Source organism: Chiloscyllium punctatum, chromosome 26 (genome assembly GCF_047496795.1).
Source record: "Chiloscyllium punctatum isolate Juve2018m chromosome 26, sChiPun1.3, whole genome shotgun sequence".
Lineage (NCBI taxonomy): Eukaryota > Metazoa > Chordata > Chondrichthyes > Orectolobiformes > Hemiscylliidae > Chiloscyllium > Chiloscyllium punctatum.
Window position 1 is genome coordinate 77,074,395 of NC_092764.1, and position 24,584 is coordinate 77,098,978.

General features: G+C 41.0%; 2 protein-coding genes across 5 annotated transcripts in view; one reads left to right on the forward strand and one right to left on the reverse strand.

Moving 5' to 3' along the window:
* Positions 1 to 7,301, reverse strand: part of LOC140453192 (protein NDRG4) — a 231,680-nt gene extending 224,379 nt beyond the window's left edge. For 2 of the 4 annotated variants that reach the window (XM_072547700.1, XM_072547699.1), the window contains exon 1: positions 7,000 to 7,301. In XM_072547700.1, the coding sequence (XP_072403801.1) occupies positions 7,000 to 7,170 (171 nt within the window). In that variant the 5' untranslated portion in view covers positions 7,171 to 7,301. The remainder of the gene's footprint in view (positions 1 to 6,999) is intronic. The other 2 variants (XM_072547693.1, XM_072547696.1) reach the window with 2 other exon arrangements.
* A 356-nt stretch (positions 7,302 to 7,657) lies between these two features.
* LOC140496225 (diacylglycerol O-acyltransferase 1-like) overlaps positions 7,658 to 24,584 on the forward strand; it is a 176,429-nt gene continuing 159,502 nt past the window's right edge. Inside the window, exons 1-3 of the mRNA XM_072595726.1 lie at positions 7,658 to 7,806; positions 11,173 to 11,260; positions 20,061 to 20,101. Of these exons, the coding sequence (XP_072451827.1) occupies positions 7,658 to 7,806; positions 11,173 to 11,260; positions 20,061 to 20,101 (278 nt within the window). The remainder of the gene's footprint in view (positions 7,807 to 11,172; positions 11,261 to 20,060; positions 20,102 to 24,584) is intronic.

Genomic DNA, 24,584 nt, shown 5'->3' on the forward strand with positions numbered 1-24,584 from the left:
TGTGATACCACTCACACAAAGCATAATATTGGCCAGGACATCAGGGATAACCCAATGTCCTTCTGCACGTAAAGATCTCATGAACAGTGCCTCTACAGCATGCCATTTCTTCCTTTGGAGAGAGTATTAAGCTTGATTTGTGCTCCAGCTCCAAAATGAGAAACTCTATCTTTGAATTCTAAGGAAAGGGTGCGACCAAATTAATCACTGTTGGTGCATCCCATGTCATTCCAAAGCACTTCATACCATCTGAAAAACAATTTACAAAAACGAAGCCATTCATAATGAATACATATATGCATATGTAGCAACCAAATTTGTCCAGTCAGAAAATGTGATAACTGACTACATAATCCATTTTGGTACCTTTGGATTCAGAGAGATTCAGATATCAAAAAAATGCTGCACAGATAATTCAATATGACACACTTGGTAGAATAGCTCCTTGAAAGTGGAGTCACAGGTAGATAGGATAGTGAAGGTGGAGTTTGGTATGCTTTCCTTTGTTGGTCAGAGTATTGAGAACAGGAGTCAGGAGGTCATGTTGTGGCTGTACAGGACATTGGTTAGGCCACTATTGGAATATTGCATGCAATTCTGGTCTCCTTCGTTTCGAAAAGATGTTGTTGTGAAACTTGAAAGGGTTCAGAAAGGAATTAGAAGGATGTTGCCAGGGTTGGAGGATTTGAGCTATATAGGGAAAGGCTGAACAGGCTGGGGCTATTTTCCCTAGAGTGTCAGACCTTATAGACGTTTACAAAATTAAGAGGGGCATGGATAGGATAAATAGACAAAGCCCTTTCCCTGGGGTGGGAGAGTCCAGAACTAGAGGGCATAGGTTTAGGATAATAGGGGAAAGATATAAAAGAGGCAACTTTTGCACACAGAGGGTGGTACATGTATGGAATGAGCTGCCAGAGGAAATGGTGGAAGCTGGTAGAATTGCAACATTTAAAAAGGCATCTGAATGGTTATATGAATAGGAAGGGTTTGGAGGGATTTGGGCCAGGTGCTGGCAGGTGGGACTAGATTGGGTTGAGATATCTGGTCGGCTTGGACTGAAGGGTCTGTTTCTGTGCTGTACATCTCTATGACTCTAATTACATCTGCACTTCAAGAAGCATTCTGTTCAGCCAGTTTAGGCTCATGGACTGCACAAACCATGTCTTTAAAGAGAAGGCAATGTCCTAAATAGTTATTCTTATATTACAGCTTACATATTTTGCCTCAATTGGTGATAGGGAGGTCGCAATGACCAATCCACTATTAGTTAAAATCATATCTAGAATAGTAATTAATCACAAAAGTAAAGCAAAGAACTGTTGATGCTGGAAATAGCAAACAGAATTTGCTGGAGAAACAGCAGGTCTGGCTGCTTCTGTGGAAAGAAAAAAGTTAACTTTTTGGCAACTCTTCAGAAAATTCAACTGTCACACAAACTACTAAAAGATCTAAACTGGTAGAAGACAGTGTGAATTAAAATAAGCAAAACAACATAGATTCTCCCATACATCATTGGATGAGACTACAGTCACATAAGGATTTGTGAACAAGAACAAAAATGATCATAGCTTGGCAGTAATGCTCTTATCTGAGTCAGTAGGTCTAAGAGAATGCCACTTGGGAGCGAGGCGAAGAATTTTTAAAAATTAAGAGCATTGCGAACTTTTGGAATTTTCTACCACAGGGCTATGGAAGCCAAATCTTTTGGGTCTGTTTAAGGTAGAGATTGATAGATCATTGATTGTCAGTGGCACTCAGTGTTATGGGGATCAGATGCATAAACAGTATTAAAGTGTTTGATCTGCCATGATTGTACTGAATGGCAGCGCAGACTCAGTGGGCTGAACTTCCCATGTCTGTTCCAATGTTCTAAAGATTTGCGTGCAGTGTTGACTGGCATTGTATGACATACAACCTTTTAGATGGAGATGCGAAAGCAAGACCCTGACCATCCATTGAGAGGGTGAAAAAAGTTCCAAAGGATGCAAAAGTAATGGTCAATTTGTCCATGTAAAACACATACACAGTAACAATTGACAGTGAAGCATTTTGTGATATCCTGAGGACATAAAAAGGCATGACAAAAATATATATTGTTCATTTGAGGTTAATGGATTCAATACAAGAATGGAAGTCAATGCAGACAAGACAAATGGCAGCAAGATGCAGATATCAGATTTTGATCAATTGGAAAAGAATGATAATATGACTTGCACTCTAGGACACAAACAGCATGCAGGTGGCTCAAAGCTCAAGCATTCAATTTTAGGTGAGGTGGAAGGTAATGAGAAAATTAACAACTTGGGAGTCAAAGTGCCTTGAACATAGCAAAACATCCAAAGATGCATCACAGGAGCATAAAACTAAATTTGAGATGGATCACAGCAGATGACCTAAAGCTTGGTCAGACACAAAATTCCAGTGTGTCGCATTACAACATTGGGGGTGAACCCTTTTGCTAATTTGAACCAGACCCCCAGAAAAGGTTACCTCCCTTTATAATCTGTTAAAGTATGAGTAACCAAGAACTATAAAATCCTTATATTTAAAAGAATAAATTGTTAATTTTCTTTAACTCCAAAAAAAATTAAACACCAACTATCTACATTGTTATCCTCCTTTGTCTGATCAATGTATCTACTTTCTATTCTACAACAATACACTGATCTGATAAACACAATTTAGTTTAACAAAAAACAAACAAAAAGTTTCAAAATTAGCCAGTCGTTGCTTTTCCATTGGTATCTTCAGCGCTGAAAATGTGTTGCTGGAAAAGCGCAGCAGGTCAGGCAGCATCCAAGGAACAGGAGAATCGACGTTTCGGGCATCAGCCCTTCTTCAGGATTCCTGAAGAATGACATTAATTCAGGATTCCTGAAGAAGGGCTGATGCCCGAAACGTCGATTCTCCTGTTCCTTGGATGCTGCCTGACCTGCTGCGCTTTTCCAGCAACACATTTTCAGCTCGGATCTCCAGCATCTGCAGTTCTCACTTTCTCCTCATTGGTATCTTCACCTGTGCTTACCTGGGTCTTTTATTCAGCCTTCTGCTACACAAATTTCATACAAAAAAGGTACCTTTCAGAGCGATTCTGCAGGCAATCTGTGTTTGTTGATGCTCTCTGCCGCTCTGGCTAACTGTTCAAAATGTTGGATTTTATATAGCTCAAAAAGTCAGACCATTGGATTAATGTCATTCAAAAGAGTAAACTTCAAATTAGATTGGATTTTGGTATCTTGGGGCATAATTTACACTGATTGGCCAAATTCAAATTTGTTGTGTAACATAGCAACACAGCTCCAGCTATTTGTTTTCACACCCAAATATTACCTTTTGAAATTGTTCAGCATACCGATTTCACTCAGTCCTTGCCAGCTTCCCTTCTTTCAAAAAAAAAGGTACAATACAAACCTTCATAATAAGCGTAAAAGACAAAACTGAGGTAGTGAGCTAGAGTGGTTTAGGGACAGAACAGAGCTTAGGATGTTAGCAGTTAAAGACATAGCTACCAATGTTAGAATGATTAAAAATCTGAGCTGCACATGAAGCTAAACTGGAGGAATGTAAGGGGTCTCAGATTTTTAGAGGTGGCAAATACAAAGATAGAGCTGAGATCACATTAGATTCTTACATCCCATTGAGTATATAGACTTTCCTGACACTAACATTTATTTGGGATATTGTATATACTAAACAACATCAGCATTAATATTTCTGTAATTAATTGTTTATCATGAACATGCATTTTTATATTAACTATTGCCACTTACCTTATCAACATGCAGTAGTACAAATTTGAGTCCTAAAGGTCAGTAAGGCACTATCAGATATCAAAGTCCAGCAAACAAGCATTGCAAACAACTTTTGCAAGGAATCCACAGAAGATTCAAGTTATTTACTCTTTAAAACAAAAGTAAAATCTTGACTATTGCAGAACAAGTTCTGAAATGAAAATTAAATTTCTAAAATAGAGTTTCATTCCTCCACATTTTAAATTAAAGTTTTTAAAACAAAATCTGTATTGTTCTGATAATTCCATGTCCCTGTCCTTCTAAAGTGTACTCATTTGCGCAGCATGCTTTGCAGTGACAGAGCGTTTAAAATTTACGAGGAGCCATGTAACAGAGTCAGAAGGTTGCAGTGTTCAAGTTCTACTCGAGAACTTAAGCAAACACTCCAGTACAATACGGGGTATGATCAGGGGAGAGGCCTTGTTAGCCCCTCAGGTGATGTAAAAGCTTCCTTGGCAGTATTTCAAACAGCAGGGAAATAGGAGAAACCTCAGCAAGTAAGTAGAGTTAAGATCTCCCCAAGTCCAGTGACCCTTCATCTGGATTTGAAACATTAACTCTGCTTTCTCTTCATTAGGTGCTGCCACTCATGCTGAGTTTCTCCAGTAGTTTGAATTTCTATTTCCAGCATTTGCAGTTCTTTGCTTTATTCTAGCAAATAAGTTATCCCTGCTGTTATGGCCAATATTAATCCAATTACCAACAACCAAACAAAAAAAATCAATGTATCTAGTTCATATTTTTGTGGGACCTTGCTGTGTACTAATTGCTTACCACATTTCCAACATACACCAGTGACTAATTTCAATAGCTGTTAAAACACGTTCAGATGGACAGAGATCATTAGTTTAGGATATTTAATGCAAGTTTTTTTAGCCATTTTCTGAACAAGCCGTAGCATCGAATTCTTGACTGGTTTATACCCTACTGTTAGATTACTTGAATCTGCTTAAGGGACAGACCCCCTGTAGAGGGTACCATGCGATTTTAGATTCACAATTACCACTGATTCCATAGCAAAAGCCCATGAAAAATCTGTGAACAAGTATAAACCAGACTTTCTAACTCCTGAATTTATCGTGAAAGATGCAGCTTGAAAGCAAATTGACCCTCTTTTGCAAGCGATTTTAAAAAATTTTATCCATATTCCAAAGTTAATGTTCCTGTGTATGCACAACCCTAATACACTAGATGTAATCGGATCACAGAGAATAAAAGGAGAAAACGAAGGCTGCAGATGCTAGAGATCATAGTTGAAAAAAAAGTATTGTGCTGGAAAATCACAGCAGGTCAGGCAGCATCCGAAATCGCCATTTCAGGCACAAACCCTTCTTCAGGAACGTTCCACTGTTCCAATGTGAAACATGCTCAATGAAGAGCTTTTGCCTGAAACAGTGATTCTCCCACTTCCCAGATGTTGCCTGACCTGTTGTGCTTGTCTAGCACCACACCTCAGAATACACTACACCACTATTATAGAAAGTAAATCTCCTGCCACAGTTCATTCTTCCGCATCCAAGTGCCACTTATCCAGTCGTCCTCTATAAAGCCCAACTCTGTCCAATGTTTGGTTTATGCCCAAGTTTTTCCCAACACAACTTATGGGGCAATGACAGTGTATCTGACAGACACTGATCTTCAGTTTTTATTCTCAAAATCTCAATGCCTCCTTCAGTCTTTCCCAGCCTGCTCTTATTATTGGTAAGAATACTGCATGGTCAGCAATACTCTGTTCGCATGCTCCATATACAGAAGAACCTGGATTATCCAAACGAGTGGGCACTATTTCATTTGGATAATTGATTATTCAGTTAATCGATTCAATGACTCTCCTCTGGGGCTCGGAATGTTCTGAAGTTTCTGTTCCCCTCGCTCTGCCTGCCTTGCTCCTTCTCGCTATCTCATGGTTTATTTCGGAGCAGACACACTTGTCCGTAAGGGACCTGCAGCATTGCTGAAGCCTCACCCCATCCACCCAAATCAGTTCAAAGGGATTGACACAGTGAGCACTTAAGTCCGCTCCCCATTCAGGAAATTGGCAGCAGCACACCGCGCACAAGACTGCCCTGTCCAACACCACCCCCTGTTTCCCCCCCAATGCCACCCACAACCCCATCCACCCCACCCCCAGTCCACCTTCCCAATAACACCCCTGACCTGCCCACCCCAGCAAGGCCCCTTCCATCTCCACCCACCATCCCATCTGTCCCAGCCACCCCAGAACATTGTCCCGTACAGGGCAAAAGGTGGAACCAGTCAACAAGTTGCAGTAAAAAGGTGTGTACACACATTATTTTGAGACTCACCACCCCCACCCCCTCTCCAGGGCAGCCATACTGGAGAACAGTGGCTGGGGGAGGGGGTGAAGAGAGAGCACGCGTGGGCAGTCAGTTATTTGGAGATGGCGCCTGTGCGCTAACAATATCCATGACTATTCTTGGCAGCATTTCATTTTTAATGATTATAAACAAAAGACGTGAATACTATGGAAACACCTCTGATGTCATGTTTTTAATCGGGACATTGAGATCTTCTTTGGATAATTTATATTCGGATAATCGAGGTTCATCTGTATTATGAAATAGTCAGGATAAGGTCAGTGGTTCTGGATTACAAGACTCTGAACAAAAGAAAACGGTCGGTCACCCGTTTTGACTAAGTTAACGGTAGCTGGACACGCCGACGTTTGGGAAGTTTTCTGCACAGAACTAGCAACAAAAAACACAATCACTAACCAGAAACTTGCTTCATTCATTCACTTCACAAACCAAAGATAAAAGTAGGCTTCTATACGCAGAGAGAATGGAAATCTGCGGATCTGCTTGGACGCATTTCCGATGCAATATAACTTTGGAGAAAGAGCTCTAACCAGTTAGAAATCGAAAACACCTATTACGAGACGTACAGACCAATTTTCATTGTTTTGCTTCGAGGGAAAAAAGAATTTCTTAATATTTTAGTTTGCTCTTTAGCAAACAAAAAAGAAATGACTGTAAACATTTTACTGGTTGAATTATACAAAATTAGAGTCAGAACACACTTACTCGGGTACAACAAAGCCATTTCTGTTCCATACTTGTTTTAATTAGAGAGCCACATTTCTATCACATCGCCACTATCCTTTAGTTTTTAATTGACAGGCCCCGGAAGCAGCGAAACGACCCCTTCACCTTCCCACTTGAAGGCGGCCAGCCCGCTCCCTTACCTCGGGGATGAGATCGGCCTCACTGCTCTTGTCTAGAAAGCCCAGTCGCGGCAGCAACATCAAAGTCCGACACGGAACCTTCTCTTGTGTCATCAGGATATCGTCCAAGCTGAAGAAATTTTCCTCCAGGCCTCCCGGAGGCACCGGCAAATAAGACTCGGCGCGCGGCATTAAGAAGGCCGCCGAACTAGCTTGTTAGGTAAGAGGAGGGGCGATAGGCTCGAGCCGCCGGAAACGGGCTCAGTTCAAATCTCCCGCCCAGCAACAGCGACCAACGTAACGAGCAACTACATAACCAGCGAGCAGATATTGATTTACGAGCAGTAAAATCGTAATCTTTGTCAAACACACTAGCGGAAGGCACGATAAACTTAAGCGTCCGCAAAAAAAAAATCAGTGGCAACTATTAATAGACCGCCGTCATTCTTAACATAACGCACGTATATATTTTTGATAAAATGCGGAAGCAGGTACAGCGATGATGTCGGCGAACTCACGTGCCTCCCAGATCCAGCGCGTGGTAGATGGGCGGTTAGATTTTGAAGAGGGAAAGGGCGCGCGACCGAGGTTCGGGCGGCGCTTGGCGGAAGGAAGGAGTAAGGTGGAGGGCAAACGCAGAGGACGGACCCAGTGAGGGTCAGAGCAGGACCAAATAAGAATGGCGAGTCACGCGGAGGTTCGTGACACCTCACCAAAGTTGAGAAGGAAGAGTACTCCTCGATTTTCTAACATACACGTCAAGTCTCGGACCATCGAGCGGTCCAAGTTCTACGAGGACCTGGTGGAGGAGATGCGCCGGAAAATGTGGTGAGTGTTCGAGGACAAGGTCACACCTGGGTAATTCTGTCTGCTGCGCATGTGCATGACCATCGCGTCCATTCAGTCCAGTTGTAGAATTCATGGGGTAGTTACAGCAGGAGGAGACTTTTCTGTCTGTGGGCTCTGCAAGAGTAGTTCACCCAATTCCACAGTCCCCCTGTCTTCTGATTATATCAATTGAATTTGTCTCCACAATATCGCCATGTAGCGTAGTCCAAATCTCCACCGCTCTCTACATCCAAACATTCCCATGCCATCCTTACCACTTTTGCCAATGGCATGAAATTTGGTTTTCGCTGATTCTCTGACCTTGTGTCAGTGAGAACAGTTTTATTGTATTTAACCTGCCCAGACTCCTCATGATTTGAACACCTCTCTTAGACTCTTTAATTTTCTGAGGATAAAATCCACATGACAAAATTTCACATACCTGGAACCATTCTTGTGAATCCTTTCTGCATCCACGTCTGATGCTTCTGCATTCTTCCTAAAATTTGGTTGTTAGAATGGTCCAGTTATTCTGCCCAAATGTTTTATAAAGGTTTGTCATAACTTAATTGTTTTTTGTACTCTACATCTTTAGGAATCCAGGATACTGTGAGCTTTACTAACTGCCATCTTCAGTGATGCATAATCATATATTCAAGGTTTGCGTAAAGACTTGTAGATTAGAGTGGTGCTGGAAATGCACAGCAGATGAGGCAGCATCCGAGAAGCAGGAAAATCGACTTTTTGAGCAAAAGCCCTTCATCAGGAATGGAGACAGGGAGCCTCCAGGGTGGAGAGATAAATGGGGGAGGGGGGTGGGGCTGGGGAGAAGATAGCAAAGAGTACATTGGGTGGATGGGGGTGGGGATGAATGTGATAGGTCAGGGGGAGGGTGGGAAGGGAGATTGGTGGGTAGGACAGGTCATGAGGATGGCGATGAACTGGAATTTAGGAACTGGGGCAAGGGGGGGGGGGAGATTTGTAGCTCGTGCCTGTTGTCCTAGTTGTAAGTATGTTCGCAGAGCTGGGAAGTTGATTTGCAGACGTTTCATATCATCTTGGTGAAGACTCTGTGGAGCTGTTCCTCTTCTCTTCACAGGTCGAGAATGATGCACTGTGTGGTAGTCCTTTTCAATAAGTTTCTAATTCAGCTTCTCTTGTGTGTTCGGGTTGTTGTTGTCACTAGCCACTAAATGCCACAACCAGCTGCCCCTAGAGGCCATACACACAGGTGACATGGACCACAAATTTGAGTGGGACAACACAACAATCATAGGACAAGCTAAACAGAGGGCAGCCAGAGAATTTCTAGAAGCATGGCACTCACCCAATTTACTGATTCTACAATGAACAACCAGAACTGGCAACTGGAAGCAGCAGGAATGGAACCAAAGAAATTTCAGAAGGCACAGTACAGCAGTGCTTCACAGGAGGCTCCGAAGCACTGAAGATGTCACCTAGACTGGGTGAAACCTCAGCAAGTCAACTTCCCAGCTCAGCGAACATACCCACAACTATGATAAATATTTTTCCTTGGTCTCTATATGCTACATCTCCTTTAGAATTATATTGTTTTTACATTGCCTGTCCCTGTTCTTCCTACAAAATAGATTTAACACTTTCCTTCATGAAATTCCATCTTCCACTTGTCCACTATTCACCAGACTGTCCTCTTGAAGTCTGTTCTACTGAAGTTCTCCTGACACACTTCACAATGCCTTCATGTTTTCTGTTATTTTTAAATTCTACCCAATTCACTCGATTAGGATCTGGAATGCTAAGTAAAGATGTGGTGGAAGGGAATTTCAAAGTATTTGAGACAAGTACTTGAGAATATGATATTTACAGGGTTATAACAAAAAGGACTGATGAGACTAAGCATAACACCTAAGTATAACAAAGATCCAGCATATAGAGAGTGCGAAAATAATCTCTTGTGCTTAAGTTCCCTGAATGTCAATATCTCATTATAACCATACAGCATTTCAATTATAGCAACTGGAACAAAAATCACAAGTAAAATATTTAATAGTTTGTTCTGCAATTTTTTTTACCCAGATTTGTAGGGTTTTTTCCCAGTGGCTTTGTTAAATTGGCTAAATTAAAATATTATTTGTCCATGTTAGTCCTGGTACATGTGCTCAGGAACTTTTAAAAAGTGTTATTGCACTGTCCAACTGTGTCATGCCTTAGTGGTCAACTAATCCAGGTTTAGTGTACAATGTCTCCAAATACTGACCATTTCCAAACCTTATGATCACCATCAACAACAAAACTAAACTTGCATTTATATTCCTGTTATGGAATAAACTCTGATCTGAGCTCTCAATGTCTCATTGAATGTATTAGTTAACAGGATTTGTTTTTACCCCAGTCCAATAACCAGCATGTTAAACTCTTTGTTTGCCCTCGCTAACAACGGTGAATGAAACTAGAAATTGTTGCAGTGCAGAACAAAGCCATTGGACCCATTATGTCTGTGCTGTCAGTTGTCTGAATGAGAAATTCACCTAATGCCATTAGGCCACTACCTTTCCATTTAGACCAATCATCAATTATATTGGTTTGCCTTGGGGAAGTACATTCATCCCTTTCTAATAACAGTAATATTTTCTTTTGAATATTATGATTTAACTTGCCTCTGCAACATTGTTATTAAATCTTAACTGCCTGTTGTAGAAAAGTTATTCCCCGTTTGCTAACTGCTTTATATCCATTCCATTATTCTTGATCATTCCGCAAATAGTCACATTTCAAATATTCTATTAGTAATTTCTAAGGAAAACTGTCCCAACTTCACCAGCCTGGTTCCAGCGATGAAGACATTCTCATGAATGTTTTCATTATTCACTCAATAGCTTCATATCTTGCCTAGTTTAGAACAAAATTAAGTCTCATGGACAAATACATGAGACTTAATTAAGGGAAACCAGCATTGAGGGATAATTGTATTTCTAACTTGCTAGAGTTACATGGACTTCAAAAAAAATTTCATACAGTGCTGCATTCTACGCGTAGATTTATAGCTTGTGGAATAAAAGGACAATAGCAACATGGATATGATGTTTCCGAAAGGAGTGGTTAATTTTTTTTTAAGTTTGGTGCAAAGTTTATAGAATACCCCGAGTGCCACAATAGTTAGCTTTTGACTAAGTCTACTCCTCCCTGTTCTGAAATTCGCATACTGTAGTAAGCTGCCTGTTTTGCCCTTATGTGTAATGCTGTAATGATGTTTATATTGAAGGAAATATGGTGACACGTGGAATTTACTGATCATCACATTTGAAGATAGCGCATGCAGTGCATGAAGATACTGCTATTTCATACCATTTCAGTTGAATGATTTCTTGATTTTTTTTCTTCTAGTTGCCATAAAAATCGAGAATCCTTACTTAGCTCCTCCAGTGGATTTTTTAACTATCGTGGGATGCTGAATTGGGCTGTGGTTGTGTTGGTAGGTATCATTCTCCTATCCAAAAAAGGGACACTTCTGTTTTAAATGCTGTATGACTCTATAACTTGATAATATTCTCCAACTGAATGTAATGGTTCTGGATTAGTGGGGCTGGAAAAGCACAGCAGTTCAGGCAACATCCGAGGAGCAGTAAAATTGATGTTTCGGGCAAAAGCCCTTCATCAGGAATACAGGCAGAGAGCCTGAAGTGAGAGGAGGGTGGGGGTGGGGAGAAAGTAGCATAGAGTACAATAGGTGAGTGGGGGAGGGGATGAAGGTGATAGGTCGGGGGGAGTAGATAGGTGGAAAAGAAGATAGGCAAGTAGGACAAGTCATGGGGACCGTGCTGAGCTGGAAGTTTGGAACTGGGGTGAGGTGGGGGGACGGGAAATGAGGAAACTGTTGAAGTCCACATTGATGCCCTGGGGTTGAAGTGTTCCGAGGCGGAAGATGAGGCGTTCTTCCTCCAGGCATCTGGTGGTGAGGGAGCAGCGGTGAAGGAGGCCCAGGACCTCCATGTCCTCGGCAGAGTGGGAGGGGGAGTTGAAATGTTGGGCCACAGGGCGGTGTGGTTGATTGGTGTGGGTATCCCGGAGATGTTCCCTAAAGCGCTCGGCTAGGAGGCATCCAGTCTCCCCAGTGTAGAGGAGACTGCATCGGGAGCAATGGATACAATAAATGATATTGGTGGATATGCAGGTAAAACTTTGGATGTGGAAGGCTCCTTTAGGGCAGTCGCATGGGTCACATCCATTTTTTAAATGCTTTTAGCAGTGTTTCTACACTTAGTGATCTTACTAATACTTTATGTGGTGATACTTTTCATTTTTTTTAAATTAACATTTGTATTGATTTTAGTGGCTTATGTAAACTACTGAGTTTTTCTAGCATGGTGTTTTTGAAACCTCATGTCATATCACTCACTCTCTGAGGAACACCGTAACACACTGGTTTATGTGTGTAAAGAAGGGAATATTTCACCATCTTGATTTCCAAACACACAATACCTAAAGCATGAAATGTTTGGCCCACGATGGAAAATTTACTTAAAGTTGAACCAATATATTTTTCTGCAAATTATGTAAAACTTGTGCAATGCATAATACGTGGAAATCAATAGAAGTTCAATCTCTATATTCTGTAAGGTTTTTATCAATATTACTGTGTACAGGATTCTTGAATTTATATATAGAGGCATACATAATAATAGCATCAAATAGCACTCCGCTTGAGTGACACCTGGGCAGGACTAGGACTAATTCCTTTGGGGGTACTTGGTAGAATGGTTGATTGGGGACAGTTTAAACTAGTGTGGCAGAGGGATTGGGACCAGAGGAGTAAGACAGTAGATACGGAAATCCAGAGAGCGATAGAAACCAAGGCAGACATGACTATGAACAGGCAGGGAAACGCTGCTGAAAAGAGCAGGGGGTTTGTTTCAATGTGAGATGTATAATAGACAAAATAGATGGACTTTGGTTAGTATTTGGAGGTACTTGGAACTATGACATTATTGCGATTTCAGAGTCTTGGCTGAAAGAGGGACAGGGCTGGCAGCTGAATGTCCCTGAATTTAGATATTTTAGGTGTGATAGGGGATGTAAAAGGAGTGGGGGAGTTGTAATAGGATAACTAGAGAAAAGGTTAGCTCACTCAAGGACAAAGGAGTAAAGTTATGCATGGAGTCAGGAAAAAAAGGGGTTAGATTTTTGATCGGTACTTTGCATCGGTATTCACCGAGGAGAGGGACATGAAGATGTTGAAGTTAGGGATGGATGTTTGATTACTCTAGGTCAAGTTGGCATAAGAAGGGAGGAAATGTTAGGTATTCTAAAAGGCATTAAGGTGAACAAGTCCCCAAGTCCAGATGGGATCTATTCCAGGTTACTGAGGGAAGCAAGAGAGGAAATAGCTGTGGCCTTAACAGATCTCTGCAGCACCTGTGAACATAGGTGAGGTCCCGGAGGACTGGAGAATTGCGAATGTTGTCCCGTTGTTTAAGATGTATAGCAGGGATAATCCAAGAAATTAAGGACCGGTGAGCCTGATGTGGTAGGGAAGCTGTTGGAGAAGATACTGAGGGATAGGATCTATTTACATTTGGAAGAAAATGGGCTTATCAGTGATTGGCAATATGGTTTTGTGCAAGGAAGGTCATGCCTCCCCAATTAAATAGAACTCTTTGAGCAAATGACAATGTTGATTGAGGGAAGGGCTGTAGATGTTGTATACATGGATTTCAGTAAAACATTTGATAAGGTTCCCCATGGTAGACTGATGAAAAAAAGTGAAGTCTCATGTGGTCCAGGGTGTACTAGCTAGATGGACAGAACAGGCTGAGCAGCAGGAGACAGTAATAGAGAAAGTTAGTTTCTTAAACTGGAGAACTGTGACCAGTAGTGTTCTACAGGGATCCATGTTGGGACCACTGTTGATTAGATTAGAATAGATTACTTAGTGTGGAAATCGGCCCTTCGGCCCAACAAGTCCACACCAACCCGCCGAAGCGCAATCCACCCAGACCCATTCCCCGACATTTACCCCTTCACCTAACACTACGGGCAACTTAGCATGGCCACATCACCTAACCTGCGCATGTTTGGACTGTGGGAGGAAACCGGAACATCCGGAGGAAACCCATGCAGATATGGGGAGAATGTGCAAATTCCACACAGTCAGTTGCCTGAGGCAGGAATAATCGAACTGTGCCACTGTGCCGCTGTTATTTGTGATCCACATAAAAGACGTGAAAGAAGGTATAGGAGGTCTGATTTGCAAGTTTTCAGATGACAATAAGATTGGTCGAACAGCAGATATTGAAAGGGACTGCCAGAAAATGCAGCAGAGTATAGATTGGAGAGTTGGCCAGAGAAATGGCAGATGGAGTTCAATCCAGGCAATTGTGAGGTGATGCCTGTTGGAAGATCCAATCCTAGAGCAAACAATATGGTAAATGGAAAAGTTTTGGGGAAAATTGATGTACAGCGAGATCTGGGTGTTGACATCCCTGAAAGTGGCAACGCAGGTCGATAGAGTGGTCACGAAGGTATATGGCATGCTTTCCTTCATCAGTTGGGGTATTGAGTACAAGAGTTGGTAGGTCATGTTACAGTTGTATAGGACTTTGGTTCAGCCACATTTGGAATACTGCGTGCAATTCTGGTTGCCACATTACCAAAAGGCTGTGGGTGTTTTGGAGAGGGTGCAGAGGAGGGTCATTGGGATGTTGCCTGGTATGGAGGGCGCCAGCTGTGAAGAGAACTAGAGTAGGTTAGGATTGTTTTCATCAGAAAGATGGAGGTTGGGGGTGTAGTGGGAGACCTGATTGAGGTCTACAAAATCATGAATGGTGTAGACAGGGTGGATAGCAAGAAGCTTTTTCAGAGTGGGGGACTCAGTTACTAGGGGTCACTCGTTCAAGGTGAGAGCAGAAGTTTTAAGAGAGCTATGCGTGAAAAGTTCTTTACGCAGAGACTGGTGGGTGCCTGGAACACGTTGCCAGCAGCGGTGGTAGAGGCAGGCATGATAGGATCATTTAAGATGTATCTAGATAGTTACATGAATGGGCAGGGAGCCCTGGGGTTTAGGGCCTTAGAAAATATGCAACAGATTTAGTTAGAGGCTCTGGATCGGCGCAGGCTTGGATGGCCGAAAGGCCTGTTTCTGTGCTGTACTTTTTTTTGTTTGTTAGTATTCTGTTCAACTCTGGATTCCTTATTTTGTAGAAGGATGTCAAGACCTTGAAAGGATGAAGAGAAGATTTAACGATGATGCTGAGGATATGAATCTTCCCTTGTCTGTTGTGAGAACATTTCGGGACTTTTTTTTTGTATTCACTCGTGATATGGACATTGCTGGTTTGCCAGCATTTATTGCTCATTCTAGCTGCATTGAACTGAAGAGGCTTGCTAGGCCATTTCAGAGGGCAATTGAAAGTCAACCGCATTGCTGTGGGTCTGAAGTAACATATAGGCTAGACCATGTGAGGATGACAGATTTCCTTCCCTGAAGGAAATTAGTGAGCCTGATGGTGTTTTCCAGACAATTTACAATAGTTTCACAGTCATCAATAGATTCTTAATTCTAGTTTTTTTTTAGTAAATTCATCTAAAACTTAACTGCACTTTCTTTTGTCAACATGATGCACAGCTGACCTAGGGATGTCATATCATGGAGTACCACAGACAGCAGATTTTTTTTTTGATTATCTCACACAGCACCATTTTAACTGGTGTGTGCTGGATTTTTTTTTACCACTACTTTGTATGTGAATTTAAGAAAAATGTGGACAAATTTCATTTTTTACCTTTTGGTTTCTTAAATCCATGTTCTACATCCTGAAAAAGTCATTTTGTGGATTGAAGTGCCATTTTGAGACATTGAAGTAGAAAATTTGGTTGAAATCCACAGTCAGACCTCCAATACTTTACCACTCAGCACCATTTTCTACTTGATCATTTAGCCAAACTAGTCTTTTGAAAATATATTTCAGTGAAGCATATAGGTGAAGGTACAGTAGTGGTATCATTCTTTGCAATCTGAGCATCAATATTTTCGATGTTGAGAGATTGAGAAGGTTTTGCTCTTCTATTGTTCCTACCAAAGTAAATAATCTTGTATTTCTTCACATTATGCCCCAACCTGCTCCATTGTTGCCTACTGACTGAACCCATCTACATCCCTTTTCAGAATCCTTGGACTGGCCTTTGTTTCTGTCAGGGATGTAATAGAGACTCACCAGGCCTGAAAAATATTGACACTGGGCCAGATTACAGGCTTTCCAGTATTGATTTCATCTTTGGGGGGGTAGGACTGTGAACTTGCCAGAATCCCCATTTGTTTGGAGAACTCATTAAGAGATTGTTAAAGTGGCATTTTTGTTTAATGGGGCACAAGGACTACATTCAAAACTGGGAAAGAAAATGTTAAGGGGGTTGGGTGCAGAGAATGGATTCAGTCATGGCTGCCCCAGGCAATTACTGTGTGCCATTAACATTTTAAAATGTATAAAAGGTGATCATTTAGTTACAAATGCATGCCATTAGGCCTGCACAGATGTGTGGAGACCAGGCTTCTTATATTTTAAACAGAAAAACTGCAGAAAGCTCCATTACAGAAGTATCTTGGGGTCATTTTTCATAAATCACAAAACTTCCATACAGGTTCAGTTACAGAGTTGTACAGCATGGAAACAGACCCTTCAGTCCAACTTATCCATACTGACCAGTTACCCTAAATTAATCTACTCCCGTTTGCCAGCATTTGGTCTATATCCCTCTCAAAGCTTCCTATCCTTATACCCAATCAGATGCCTTTTAAATGTTGGAATTGTACTAGCCTCCACCATTTCCTCTGGCAGCTCATTCTGTACATGCACCACTCTGTGTGGAAAAAATTGCCCCTTACGATACCTCCTATACCTTTCTACTCTCACCTTAAACCTATGCCCTCTAGTTTTGGACTCCTTTTTGCTGGGAAAAGACCTAGTCTATTCACCCTATCCATTCTGCTCATGACCTTATAAACCTCTGCCTGTGTTGCTTCAAGAAAAATAGCCCCAGCCTATTCGGGGTCTGCCTATAGCTCAAACCCCTTGAAAGGGTGCAGAAACGATTTATAAGATTAGAAACATCTCTAGTGTAGCAGGGAGACCAGAATTGAACGCAGTATTCCAATGTCTTGTACAGCTACAGAAGACATCCTAACTTCTATACTCCATGCACTGACCAATAAAGGCAAGCATAACAAATACCACCTTCACTATCCTGTCTACCTGTCACTCCACCTTCAAGGAATTATGAACCTGCACCCCAAGCCTCTTTGTCCGGCAACACTCTCCAAGACCCTGCGATTAAGTGTACAAGTCCTGCCCAATTCTCCCTACCAAAATGCAAACTTCACATTTATCTAAATTAAACTCTCATCTGCACTCCTCTTTATGTCCACTACACCACCAGCTTTGGTGTCATCTGCAAACTTAGTGGCCATTCCTCATATATCGACATACAAATCATTTAGCGAAAGTATGGTGCTGGAAAAGCACAGCAGGTCAGGCAGCCTCCAAGGAGCAGGAGAATCGATCCTGATGAAGGGCTTCTGCCCGAAACATCAATTCTCCTGCTCCTGTGATATTGCCTGACCTGGTGTACTTTTCCAGCACCACACTCTTGACCCTAAACTCCAGCATCTACTGTTCTCACTTTCTCCTGTCCAATTATTTATATCAATTACAAAAAGCATTGAATAATAGGCAAATTAACCTTTATTTCAAAGGGAATAATTTATAAAAATAAGGATGCTCTTGCTGAAAACCTATACAAGGGACTAATCCAATCTTAAGTGGAAAACTGTGATCATCTTTGTTCCCCATATCTAACAAAATATATATTGGTATTAGAAACAGTTCAGAGAAGGTTCACTCATTGATCCCAGGTATGGAGGACAGGTTGAATAATTTGGGCTTCTACTCATTTCAGTTTCGAAGAATGAGAGGAAACTTAATTGAAACATACAATATTCTTAGGGGCCTTGACAGGGTAGATGCTGAAAGATTGTTTTACCTTGTGGAGAGACCAAGACCAGAATGTAAAATCTTCATGCAAGGGGTCACTGAAGAGGATTTTTTTTTTCTGTAATAAATCTGTGGAGTTCTTTACTGCAGAGGGCCTTTGAGGTTGAGTTGTTAAGCATATTCAAGACTGAGACAGGTCATGTGCATATGACAAGGAGTGGATGCTTGTGGATGTGATGCCAATCAGTGAACTGCTTTGTCCGGGATGGTATCAAGCTTCTTAAGTATTGTTGGGGAGTATTCCATCACGCTCCTGATTTGTGCCGTTGAAGTGCGGTTTGAAGAATAAATCAGAAGACTGGATGCCAACAAATAACAGCAGCAACAAAAAAGGACAAAACTACAGATTTTATCTGAATGCATTTGAAACAAAATGAATATACTGCAATAAATACAATCTGGCTTAAAAATGTAGCTTTGATTGAGAGGTAAGTGGAACTAATTAGGTAGGGAGCACACATGCAGATATTAAAATTATTTGAAGATGAGATTTATATGCAAGGAGTTCACCATTTAAAGGCTCCTTCACAACTAGCAGGAGAAGCCAGCAAGTTCCACTTTGAAATTTACATACATCTAAAGGAGATGTGGAGACAATATGCACTTTCTGTGACTGAATTTAGTAGAACAGTACTTAGTAAAGACCATATGTTAATCACTGAAAAAAGGGACTGAAAAGAGACACGACTCCACCATACCCATGTGAAAATAAAATGTTAAGTACAGGAGAGATCTTGCAATGGTTAAAACCAGGTGTGTCAACTTGTAAAAAGATGGTAAAGATTCCTATCACATAAATAAGATTGGATGCCAAGTTCAAGTGGCACTCATAAAATAGAGAAATGAAACGTCTTAACAGATCTTGTTTTAGGATTCTTTTAATATTGAAAGAATAAATAAAGAAATAAGATGAAAGAAATTTCAGTAAAAGAGTAAAGGCATCACAAACAAATTGACTAAAAAGCTCAGAAGTTCATTCTGGAATTTTCACCAAATAATTAAGGAAGAATGTTTAATGATGTAGGACTACATGAATGTAGGAGAAACCTATATAGAGGGTTAACATCCACATTTTCAAAGCAGGGGGTATCTGAACAATATAAAAAATAAGATCCCCTTCACTGACATTTTGGAAGTATTAGGAACCCTCAGGTAATGCTTACTGGGAGAAGATATGTAACTAATTCAGTGATTTAAGGTAAAACTTGTTTAAATGTTGGTGTATTAATTTTGAATATTTTTAAATATTCAGTATTCTTGAATAATTACAAAGGACATCAAACTGGATTCTGTTAGTTTTTTTTTAGTGGCTTTTGGCATAGCAGTTTACTTATTAACTTATTGACTGAGATTGTCAAGCAACACACTAAAATTGTAAAGCTGGTAAATCATCTCATTTAAGTTTTTGCTGTTACAACAAAAACAAGCCTCAACTCTCAAAATCAATATATTGTGGATGCTAGAAATCTGAAATGAAGACAGAGGCACAATGGTTCAGTGGTTAGCACTGCTGCCTCAGCGCCAGGGACTGGCTTCAGTTCTACACTCTCATCACTGTGTGTGTGTGTGTGTGTGTGGGGATTGGCTGTGATAAATTGTCCATTGATTAGCTGTGGGAATTGCAGGTTATTTGCGCGGAATGGGGGTCTGGTGGAAAGCCCTTTGAAGGACTGGACTCCATGGGCCAAATGTCCTACTTCCATACTATAGTGATTCTATGAAAACAAAGTGCTGGAGAAACTCAGCAAGTCTTACAGCATCAGGAGAGAGAAGCTGAGTTAACATTTTGAGTCTTGTATGACACTTCTTCAGAACTCTTGTATACTCCAAAAGTAATAAATATATTCTGGAGAGAAATTCTAGACCCTATAAATATCTGCAATGTTTTTAACATAGCTAAGGCTTAGCGAAATTAAGGAGTCCATTTGGAGGAATGTAATTCTTTGGCAGCATCTTCTATTGCGAGATAGTTGTCTTAATCCTACAGATGCAAGAAAAACATTTTGTGGGATTGAGTAGCTTGAACTCAGCAACCTGAATTTATTGGGAAAATGCTCCTGAGCTAATTTATCTTTAAATAAGAGTTAAATGTTATAAATCTGTACAGGGAGGACATATTGGACAGGAATAAATTCACATACCATATCTTTTATTAGACAGATGCAATAGAATTAATTAAAGTCTAACTTTTATTAATGTATTTATATTATTTTTCTTATTCTTACTCAGATATTGACTCATGCACATATTGTTTTGGAAAATTTGATCACGTACGTATTATACCTATGATTATGAACTGTTTCTGCTTTAAATATTTCAATAGTCTTGATTATTATTATTTGGCTTTGTGAGTAGAAAGCTTTCTGCCTTGTTTGCAATGAGAAAGTGGGTCCAGGAGATGCATTCAGTTGAAGTGAATGCGCTTCTGTCAAATCCAAATGTTAGAATTTATCAAAAATCAAGTTTACTGGTTGAAACTATTATTTTGACAGAGTCCAAGATCAGTAAGATTACAGTTAACTAAATTATCCATTAGTTTAGATTCTAACTCCAGTGGACTGACTTTCTAGTTACTGTACCTATGTATATTGAATAATGTGATTTTTGCATAGGAAAACCAGAATGGAGGATTACATGCCTCAACAGAGTCTGGCCAATTTTCTCTCCATTAACTTAAAAAGATGAGAAATCAGAGTCTTTACAATCAATAAACAGTTTAGAGTCATAGAGATGTACAGCATAGAAACAGACCCTTCGATCCAACCCGTCCATGCCAGCCGGATATCCCACCCAATCTAGTCCCACCTGCCAGCACCCGGCCCATATCCCTCCAAACCCTTCCTGTTCATATACCCATCCAAATGCCTCTTAAATGTTGCAATTGTACCAGCCTCCACCACATCCTCTGGCAGCTCATTCCATACACGTACCACCCTCTGCGTGAAAAAGTTGCCCCTTGGGTCTCTTTTATATCTTTCCCTTCTCACCCTAAACCCTCTAGTTCTGGACTCCCCGACCCCAGGGAAAAGACTTTGCCTATTTATCCTATTCATGCCCCTCATAATTTTGTAAACCTCTGTAAGGTCACCCCTCAACAGCCCCAGCCTGTTCAGCCTCTCCCTGTAGTTCAGATCTTCCAACCGTGGCAACATCCTTGTAAATCTTTTCTGGACCCTTTCAAGTTTCACAACATCTTTCCAATAGGAAGGAGACCAGAATTGCACGCAATATTCCAACAGTAGCCTAACCAATGTCTTGTACAGCTGCAACATGACCTCCCAACTCCTGTACTCAATACTCTGACCAATAAAGGAAAGCATACCAAATGCCGCCTTCACTATCCTATCTACCTGCGACTCCACTTTCAAGGAGCTATGAACCTGCACTCCAAGGTCTCTTTGTTCAGCAACACTCCCTAGGACCTTAGCAGGACTTATACGCTTAATGATAAGATTTGCTTTCCCAAAATGCAGCACCTCGCATTTATCTGAATTAAATTCCATCTGCCACTTCTCAGCCCATTGGCCCATCTGGTCCAGATCCTGTTGTAATCTGAGGTAACCCTCTTCGCTGTCCACTACATCTCCAATTTTGGTGTCATCTGCAAACTTACTAACTGTACCCCTTATGCTCGCATCCAAATCATTTATGTAAATGACAAAATGTAGAGGGCCCAGCACCGATCCTTGTTGCACTCCACTGGTCACAGGCCTCCAGTCTGAAAAACAACCCTCCGCCACCACCCTCTGTCTTCTACCTTTGAGCTAGTTCTAGTTCTCCCTGTATTCCATGAGATCTAACCTTGCTAATCAGTCTCCCATGGGGAACCTTGTCGAACGCCTTACTGAAGTCCATATAGATCACATCTACTGCTCTGCCCTCATCAATCTTCTTTGTTACTTCATCAAAAAACACGCACAATGCCATGTTGACTATCCCGATTTAGTCCTTGCCTTACCAAATACATGTCCTTCTGGATTCCCTCCAACAACTTGCCCACCACTGAGGTCAGGCTCACTGGTCTATAGTTCCCTGGCTTGTCCTTACCACCCTTCTTAAACAGTGGCACCATGTTTGCCAACCTCCAGTCTTCCGGCACCTCACCTGTGACTATCAGTGATACAAATATCTCAGCAAGAGGCCCACCAATCACTTCTCTAGCTTCCCACAGAGTTCTTGGGTACACCTGATCAGGTCCTGGGGATTTATCCACCTTTTAACCGTTTCAAGACATCCAGCACTTCCTCTGTAATCTGGACATTTTGCAAGATGTCACCATCTATTTCCCTACAGTCTATATCTTCCATATCCTTTTCCACAGTAAATACTGATGCAAAATATTCATTTAGTATCTCCCCCACTTTCTTGGCTCCACACAAATGCCGCCTTGCTGATCTTCCTGTTCTAATTTCTCTTTTTATAGGGCCATAGAGATGTACTGCATGGAAACAGACCCTTTGGTTTAACTCATCCATGCCAATCAGATAATCTAAATTAATTTAGTCCCATTTGCTCATATTTGGCCCATATCTGTCTGAATCCTCCCAATGTATATACCATCCAGATGCCTTTTAAATGTTGTTACAGTACCAGTCTCCACCACTTCCTGTGGCAGCTTGTTCCATATGTGCACCACCCTCTGCATGAAAAAGCAACCCCTTAGGTCCCTTAAGTGTTTCTTTGCTAACCATAAACCTATGCCCTCAAGTTTTGGACCACATCCTCTCCAGCCCCCCCCCCCCCAAAAAAGGAAAAGACTTTGTCTATTCACTCGATCCATGCCACTCATGCTTTTATAAACCTCTATAAATCATTCTGAAGATCTTGACCCCTGGCTGGGTCTCCTGGCTCCGGTCAATAAACACTGTCAGTCTGGTCCTTTAAAATTTCACACTTTAATTTGTACAGCCGTACACAGATCGTGCTGAAACACAGAGGTTATACGCTTCTGTGTTCCGAAGAGGAGCTGCTCAGAAGACTTAAAACAAAGACATTTTTATACTTTTCTTAAAGAGAGGTGCAGGCCATAATCCGAAAGTGCATTCAAACAATTACCAATCAATTAAGTGGTTTTATTGATGGCAACTCAACCCAATGATATTTCCTGGGAACCTACTTTTGTTTTCCAACACACAAGCCATTTTTATCTCATGAACCGAGTCTTTGCATCTGCACTTGAAGGTCAGTTAGGATGGCCAGTAATGTCTTTAGTCCAGTTATTTCTATGCTGTAATTGGAGCATTGTCTGCTAATCTTTGTAGAGGCAGACTGTGGTTAGTCAATTATGCAGCTATAGCAGGGTTAAAAACCATTTTATGCAGCTCATTGCAGAATTATCAATTTGCAGCATGGAAGCCATTTTGCCATTTTATTTCCATTGAGAAGCCATTTTATTGCAACCTAAGTTAGTAAGAGCATGTATTAAGTGGTTGTTCCTGACAACAACTGGTTACCTCAGCCTGTATTCAGATCCTCAATTCCTCAACCTCTGATGCTCCAGGTAAAATAGCCCAAGCCCATTCCGCTTCTCCGTAGAATTCAAACCCTCCAGCACTGGCAACGTCCTTGTAAATCTTTTCTCAATCCTTTCGAGTTTAACAGCATCTTCCCTAAAGCAGGAAGACTAGAATTGAACGCAGTATTCCAAAAGTGGCCTGTACAGCTGCAGAATGATCTCCCAACACCTATACTTATTGCACTGATCAATAAAGGCAAGCTTACCAAACGCCATCTTCACTATCCTATCTACCTGCGACTCTACTTTCACGGAGCTATGAATTTGCACTCCAAGGTCTCTCTGTTTAGCAATACCCCTCAGGACCTTATCATTAATTGTGTGTGTGTCCTGTCCTGATTTGTTTCCAAAATACAGCACCTCACGTTTTTCTAAATTAATCTCTATCTGCCACTCCTCAGCCCATTGGCCTACCTGATCTAGATCTCATTGTACTCTGAGATCGCCTTCTTCACTGTCAACTACACCTCCAATTTCAGTGTCATCTGCAGACTTACTAACAATATCTCAAATGTTCACAAGCAAATCATCTATATAAACGATGAAAAGCAGTGGACCCAGCACCAATTCTTGTGACGCACAGCTGGTCACTGGTCTCTCATCTGAAAAACAATCTTCCACCACCACCCTTCGAGCCTGTCCTGTTGCTTTTGTTGTCAGAAATGCATCTGTTAGAAGACCGTTGCCACTAGCGTTGATCAGGAAAATTTAGTACTATTCAGCATTGCTATGCCTTTACATTAGTAAATATTGTTAGGCAAATTGCTTATTAGTGATATACAACATTAAAATGTAAATTCCACTGGTCTACAGTAATAAATTATTAGCAAACAACCCTAACAAAATGAAATAAGTTACTGAAAATAGATGTTACTCTGGTGTTTCTACTAAAGTTCCATAGGAAATATGTAAAAGACTCATAGGTGGTATCCCTGTGCATGTTTGGTAACAGGATTTGTTTTTAAATTTAAAATGTTCTTTTAACATATTATCTGCTTTAGTCTGTTGGTCTGGTTAGTCTTTGATCCTTCAAAGGAGGCAATGGTCAACTCTTCTGACAATTTTTTTTGATCCAGAGATATCATTTAGGTTACTATCTGGAAATTCCAGGTACAGTCCATCGACTTTTATCCACAGTAATGTTACCTCCTTAAAAAAACTCCAATAGATTGTTCAAACATGATTTCCCTTTCCAACTCCATGCTGACTATGCCCCATTACTTTGAACTTATCCAAAT